At 50.8% G+C, this 6,962-nt stretch overlaps 4 protein-coding genes across 4 annotated transcripts; 2 read left to right on the top strand and 2 right to left on the bottom strand.

Annotated features, from left to right (window-relative positions):
• Positions 1 to 216: 216 nt before the first annotated feature.
• On the bottom strand, positions 217 to 1,347 carry HO173_013388 (uncharacterized protein; the record flags this gene model as incomplete). Its single annotated transcript, XM_037315208.1, has 1 exon — positions 217 to 1,347. One exon carries the CDS (start codon positions 1,345 to 1,347, stop codon positions 217 to 219), a length of 1,131 nt encoding a protein of 376 aa, XP_037157913.1.
• Positions 1,348 to 1,558: 211 nt separating this feature from the next.
• On the bottom strand, positions 1,559 to 1,897 carry HO173_013387 (uncharacterized protein; the record flags this gene model as incomplete). The annotated part of the gene is made up of 1 exon (XM_037315207.1): positions 1,559 to 1,897. One exon carries the CDS (start codon positions 1,895 to 1,897, stop codon positions 1,559 to 1,561), a length of 339 nt encoding a protein of 112 aa, XP_037157912.1.
• A 1,275-nt stretch (positions 1,898 to 3,172) lies between these two features.
• On the top strand, positions 3,173 to 5,591 carry HO173_013386 (uncharacterized protein; the record flags this gene model as incomplete). Its single annotated transcript, XM_037315206.1, has 2 exons — positions 3,173 to 4,517; positions 4,630 to 5,591. 2 exons carry the CDS (start codon positions 3,173 to 3,175, stop codon positions 5,589 to 5,591), a joined length of 2,307 nt encoding a protein of 768 aa, XP_037157911.1.
• A 94-nt stretch (positions 5,592 to 5,685) lies between these two features.
• On the top strand, positions 5,686 to 6,351 carry HO173_013385 (uncharacterized protein; the record flags this gene model as incomplete). The annotated part of the gene is made up of 1 exon (XM_037315205.1): positions 5,686 to 6,351. One exon carries the CDS (start codon positions 5,686 to 5,688, stop codon positions 6,349 to 6,351), a length of 666 nt encoding a protein of 221 aa, XP_037157910.1.
• Positions 6,352 to 6,962: the final 611 nt, after the last annotated feature.

The following is a 6,962-nucleotide window of genomic DNA, read 5'->3' as shown; positions in this document are numbered from 1 at the left end:
ATTCGATGTCACCTAAAGAGCATTACGAGACTGGAGGACATCAATGATAGCCTGGTAGTCTGCGTATGGCAAGCGAGAGAAGTCGAGATGAGGGACGTAGTCATCTCCAACCCGGTTTGCAGGCTTCTTTTCTCTCCCAACAGAAGCTGTCTTAGGGGTCCCATCATGAAAGCCATCTGGCCCACAGTCTCTGAGATAACCATTCCGTTTTCTATTTTATAGCACTCTCTCCAAGTCTTTGAGCCTCTTTTGTGCGATCTGGAAGGGCGTACCATATGAGTCTCCTGTATAATCAGGCAAGGCACCACGCTTGAGCAAAATCAAGATGGGTTTGGCTTTTCCTGACAACGCTGCTGCTTGAAGAGTACCCCCAAAAGGTCCACCGTGTACATTGGCATTGGCATCAAGCAATAGCTCAACTATCTGAGTGCTGTTTGCAGGCGTAAAGGCTGCGCCATGTATTGCTGTAACGCCGTCTTCGTCCTGAACATTTGGCGCAGTTCCAGTCAAGAGCACTAGAATGACGAAGTTGCTGTGCCCGTGGTTCGCTGGTATAATTGACAGCAATTCAGTGTTTAGATTGGGCTTCGCTTTGAGCGCTAACTCCATAGAAAGCCGAAAGCCTTTCATGTCACGCTGGCTGTATAGAGCGGAAATGAGGCAGAAACCTATGCGTTCCAGGTCAGCTCCACGTTCGATGAGCAGCTTGGCGCATTGCAGCCTGCCCCCATCGAAGTGCAAAATTAAGTGGGTTTCCGGTTTGTCATCTCCGTTAGGATCTGCGCCTGCGTCGAGGAGTGTGATCATCAGGTCAATGTTCCCTTGGAGAATTGGTCCGTATAGAATCGCCGCATCAATCCCATGTCTGGCTGCACTGACATCGGCGCCCGTAGTCTCGGCATCTTCTTCAATTGTGACTGGACCAAACGCACGTATCAGGTAGGAGAGTATCCTGCCAGCGTCTTCGACGTGTTCTTTAGGAACTTTGGTCGTTATACGAGCATAAGTCTCATCCAATGTCTTAGGAAGGCTCCGTGAAGCTTTTCGGAGAAGACCAAGTCTCATGCAAACTCGAATGGCATCAAGCTGGCACACTCCCCATCGAAACATTCCATTTGCACCGTTCAACAGAGCAATCTGAATCTCCTTATGGGTCTCCTCCGACCGTTCCAACAGCTTGAAATCATGTTGCAGCTGATACGGAACGTATGTAAGGATGTCTCCATCAACGACGCTTTCTTCCAACGGAATTATGTCCGTTGCCAGAGAGTACAAGATGTCTTTAATCTCAGTCTCTTGTCGGCTAGTACCGGAGAAGTGAAGGTTCTTTTGATTCCAGCTTCGCATGTCTCTCAGACCTTCCAAGTTTCTTGGCACTCGTCGAGAGCATCGACGACTATGTATACTGAGGCCGCACTTTCGTCGATAATACGTTGAAGCACATCACAAGTGTCTTGTATAGTTGGCCTACTGCTTCCACTATCGCACGTAATGTAAAGCTCCTCAACAATTGTGGACACTTAAGGATCTTGGCTGAAAAGCTGGACTACTAACGAGTTCAGAAAGTTTTGAAATAGTTGCTTTTCTGGAAGTCGAAGTAGAAACACGCAACCATTTCGTTGCTATTACTATCATCGAGCAGAGAACAAAGCACAGTAGAGCCCAGGATAGTCTTTCCGCAACCTGCTTTACCATGCAGCCTAAGGAAAGAATGGGGTGCACCTTTCCAGCCGAGGAAGATAGGGCTTTCCAAAAGCCAGGTTCCAGTGTCTTGCTGCCGCTTAGTCTGCGCAGTATTCAGGAATGAAGATGAATTTGGAGCTGAGAACCAGCTAGCCAGGCGTGAATTCAGGTTTTTGGTTGCAGCCGCGTGCAGTAAATTGACAACGTCGAACATGTTTTCGCGACTGTCGAGCCTCAAGACCCTGGGCTTGTATCAGTGTATTATAACTTGATTCTCAATGGATCAAGATGACAAGACTAGTGGACCGACAATGCTAGAGTAAAAGTTATCAAATGATCGCTAGCGAAGGCAGTATCCAACAAGGACTTGAGACTTCTCAGCCGCCTGATGACTTCTTTGATTTCTTCTTTTTCGAAAGGCCACTCGAGAGACCTTTTGACCCTCGATTGATCTTTGGTGAGCTTCGTCTTAAATTCTAGCGTTTCATGGTAGCAGAGAGAGAGCAGGGTACAATGATAAAGTCAGTAGTCAATTGAGTGATGGCAACCGGACTTGCAGTGATGCTTAGTGGTTCCATGGCTTAAGGCTTGTGAATTTGACTCCGGCAGATTTGACAAATCTACCATACGAGGTGGGCATGCAAGATGCCGTCCCATGGCCTCCTCTCGCTCAAGCTCTGGCTCGTCTCGAGGTTCCCCGACCCAACCCATTGCTAGATTAGGGTAAGGAGACATTGGCTGGTTTGGCAAATCTTTTCAGATGTCTAGCGCGCGCACCTGCATGAGAGCCCCGACTTACCCCTCAGCTCTACCCAAAGTTGAAAGGGTGTGAGGTAGAGCGACAAGGCCGTCACTGTGGCAGGCAAGCAACTTTCTACAACTCGAGCAAGAGTATCTCTTTACATCGACCCGCGAACGCAATCGGAAACACGAAAATATGTTATGGAGAGCATGGGGAGAGGGGTCGTAGCCGATTCAGTGCTACTGTACCTATTTAGTACTGAGGAAAGCCGTGGGAAGTACGACCAGAAACCGTCACGCCAAGACGGCGATAAGGTGCATCATCGGGCTTTAGGGCTTGCGCGTGGCCATTCCAAGCTGCCAACAGTGAACAACCCCGAAACGCGAATTTGCCGCCTGCGCAATCCTTCAGTCTCCAGAAGAGTTTATGGTGACAGATATCGGTTTCTCTTTCAACAAGCATTCATATGAATCAGATGCATCGTTTCCTGAAGGCCTCGTCCTGATGCTGTCGCTGTGCGGAGAAGATGCAAGGAGGGAAGGTGCGGCATCCTTCCCATCTTATGACGAAAGTCCTGTCTGCACCCTCGTCATCGTCACCGACAACTATGACTTCTAGGTCTGGGTCGCAAGCATTCTCAGCCTTCTTCTGATTTCTTGAAAAGTGCGTTGATGCTATCATCCACCCACATACATACATATGGCTGGCTCCAGTCATGACAAGACCCTGGAGCGGACCTCCTCCCAGATGTCTACAGCTTCACGAGGGTCCGGCACTGTCAGAGTACGCTCACGAAATCAATCTCTAGTCACACCAACATCAGCCAAAACACTTGAGTCATTCCCTTCGCTGTCCCCAGAAATCTCGCCCAGCGCTTTGAAGCAAGACAAGCAGCTTGTTGCCAGCCCGAAGCCCAAGTCCCCAGATAAAATCCCTCGCAGGCCGTCCAAGACGAACCCATCTATCGTTGAGTCTCTCGTCACAAGCACTCCATCTTTTCGAGGCCGCTCGGCGCTTTTCGAAGACTCACCTAAAAACCCTCCCAGTGAGTTCCCTGGCGCCCTTCACCACGCCAGCGATGATCACGTACGCAATCTTATCAGAAAGAACGGTGCGGTCGCGTTGGTTAGACAACTCGCAGAGGACTTGGCGGCGCGGGATGCTGAAATGACAACACTTAGACGGCGGGCAGAAGAGCGGGAAAGGGAACTCAAGAAGATGCTGAGGGAGGTGGAGGTGTCCAATCTGGATATTGAAACCAGGCTTCATCGTCTCGACAAATGGGCTGAAAATGAAATAAAACTACAAGATCCACCTTCGAGAGCAGATGGGAAGAAGTCAGGGCGAATGAGCGGAAAGGATAGGATGCCTGGTGTCGCGAATGGCATCGATGAAATGATGGGAGAGGCCATGCAGGATCATCTGGGCCCCAATACTGAGTTGGACGAGGGATATTTAGACTCGCTGGACGAGGTCGATAGGCAAGCTACGCTGAAAGCCCGAAGCGTGTTTTCAAAAGAGTCGGATGGGCGATCCACAGTATCGAGTATGGACTCAGGTCGGCCAAACAGTACTCTCCGAGGGTGGAAGGACTATCTCTGGAGCGCAAATGCTACAAGCCGCAAGACGAGTCGAGCGAGCAGCATCATAAGCGACTCCAACGGGGACGGGGAAGACACTACGCGAGCTCGGGGCCTCAGCGGAAGCAACGCTCGCAGGAAAGGTCTGGATGATGATCTTTTCCAGCCGCTTGCTCGTGCTTCAACAACCCAAAGTTCTGACACCAAACAATCACGTAAGTCGTCAACATCCGTTGCGTCCTGGACCATGAAACTTTTCGCTGGGAATACTCAGGCAGGCCAAGGCACAATAAGAGGAAGATCGGCTACTACTGGTGATGGGCAACCCAAGAATGCAAGAACGGCATCGACCACCTCAGGTCCAGCACCTACGTCAGCCAAAGCAGCGTTGATGAAGGTTAACAGCATGGAACCCTCTGCTCAGTCCTCTCGAAACACAGTGCGACCCCTTACACTTGCGCAAGGCGGTACCATAAAAGTCTCTTCGCAGCCCTCGATCTCCTCAGACGCCTGTGAGTCTCAATGTTGTCGATGCTGCCACAAATCTTGGTCCTGTCGAAATGGACACTATCCACCCGCCCGACTCAAAGCCTCCCACGCTAACACAATTCAACAACTACAAAGACACCGCGGACCTTCTTACCGACAGGTTCGGGTTCATCTACGACCAGCGTCGTAGGAAGAGAGAGGCGGAGTCTACCCGTACTCACGCTAGAGGGAAATCGAATGCTAGCGCGAACGTGGAGCTACTCAGCGGCACTTTGGAATCTCTGAAGAATAAAGACCCCGATCAAATGTCTCAAAGGTCAAAGGCCAACTCTGTGCAGCGACCAGACACTCCAGCGTCCGTAGATGATAAGACGGATGAGAAGCCAACCAAGCGTTGGCAGGATTATCTCAAAGTTGCGACGTTCCCAACCGAGCTGCTTTCTCATACTCCATCAGCAAAGCCCGCCACAAAGGTCATAAGCGCCGACAGCCCTGGTACTCTGAAACGGTCGCCAACTCTTGGCGATGCGCGAGGCTCGTTACCGTCCACGAGCCTCAACCCGGAACCAGAGATGTCACCTGTCACGGCAGGAAACGCCGAAATGTCCAAGATACTCCTCGAATCTTCGAATGCCTTAGCCACGTCTACCTCCTCCGAAGGTGAACCTGTCAAGCTCCTACTGGCGCAGCTCACAGAGCTCCATGACAGTCTGCAGCGCGAGAGGACTGTGAAATGGAATGGATTCTTACGGAAGGTCCGGGCTGAGCGAAAAAAGGAAGGAGAGTCAGCAACAGTCTCCGATTCTCGTTTCAAACAAGCAATTATGCCAGAAATGCTCCTTACAGATGGTGAATTGATCGGAGTCGCAGGCCTAGGAAACAAGGGCAAAGTCGGACGTGCCAAATGGAAGGAATTCAGACAGCTCGTTCTGGCCGGTATCCCAGTCGCGTACCGCTCAAAGATTTGGGCCGAATGCAGCGGTGCCACAGCTCTCCGTGTCCCTGGCCACTATGACGATCTCGTCGCAAGCGAGACTGACGACCCTGTCATTGTCTCCCAAATCCAAATGGACATCCACCGCACTCCTAACCGATAACGTATTCTTCCGCAAAGGTCCCGGTGTCACCAAGCTCAACGAAGTCCTCCTTGCCTACTCCCGGCGCAACCCGCAGGTCGGCTACTGCCAAGGTATGAATCTGATTACCGCCTCCCTGCTGCTTGTCATGCCGACCGCCGAAGACGCTTTTTGGTTGCTCACAACGATCATTGAGAATGTTCTTCCCCAACACTACTACGATCATTCACTCCTAGCCTCCCGCGCAGACCAGCAAGTCCTGCGCCAATACGTTGCTGCAGTCCTACCCAAGCTCTCTGCACATTTGGATGAATTAGGAATCGAACTGGAAGCGCTAACCTTCCAATGGTTCCTCTCAGTCTTCACTGACTGTCTCTCCGCCGAAGCGCTTTTCCGTGTCTGGGATGTCATCTTTTGCTTCAATGACGGCAGCACCTTTCTCTTCCAAATTGCTCTAGCCTTGCTCAAGTTGAATGAACCCCAGCTACTAGAATGCGACAGCGCCGCCAGAGTCTACGGCTACATTGGTAACGAGATGACAGATCATGCGATCAGTATCGATGGGCTTATTGGAGCTAGTGAGGCGTTGAAGAAGGTAGTCCAGAGGAGTGAAGTAGAGGAGAGGCGATATAAGGCTGTGGAAGAGGAGAGGGATAGGGAGAAGGGGAGGACGAGGGGAAGCAGTGGTGCTAGTGAGGCGGTCAGCAGTGGGACCAGTGGAGGACAGCTGAGTTTCCAGGAGCCGAGGCCTTTTTTCGAAGGGGAGGAAATGATCAAGTGATGAATCATTCGTCCCTTTCTTTTCTATTGGCTACAATGATACCCACGGCATACAGCGATCAATTGAGCAAATTGGTGTGCAGAAATGATGCCATTATATTGACATGGCAACACATTGAAACGAGCAGTCACCAAGTTGCAGCAACTTTGTAACTTTCTGACCTCCGCGTCGGAGAAGCTTGGCTCTCTTCTATGTATGGGACGAATGATTGAAGATCCTACCGAAAGTTCTTTACTTCGACAACTTCTCATTTTTTCCCTCTGGAACCGAAAGGCAGCTTAGGCAAGCTGTCCAGATAAGTTGCGGTCGAGGGCACCAAGAACTTTGCCTTCTCGTGTTGGTTTTGGGCATCGAACCAAGAGCATTTGTTCTTCATGGTCAGAAATGGCCTTAGGAAGGGCGTTGAATGGCTTAGAAACTCTTTGGCTGATGTTGTTGAAGTTTGAGGAGTTGTCCCTGGTTCGTCTGCCACCTTTTCTAGGACTGTCCCATCAAGGGTCACTGTGGGGCGTTCTCACGTCGATTCCTGGCGTCGGTCGATATTTGGTACATTGTTCGACTGCCACTTTTCCTGAGTTAACGGCTTGCCTGGCCGTAGATTCCCTAGCGCC

This window comes from Letharia columbiana (genome assembly GCF_014066305.1).
Source record: "Letharia columbiana isolate WasteWater2 chromosome Unknown xpSc0000120_s0, whole genome shotgun sequence".
NCBI lineage: Eukaryota > Fungi > Ascomycota > Lecanoromycetes > Lecanorales > Parmeliaceae > Letharia > Letharia columbiana.
Note: the sequence above shows the minus strand (reverse complement) of the source record. Positions and strands in the feature narration are given on the sequence as shown.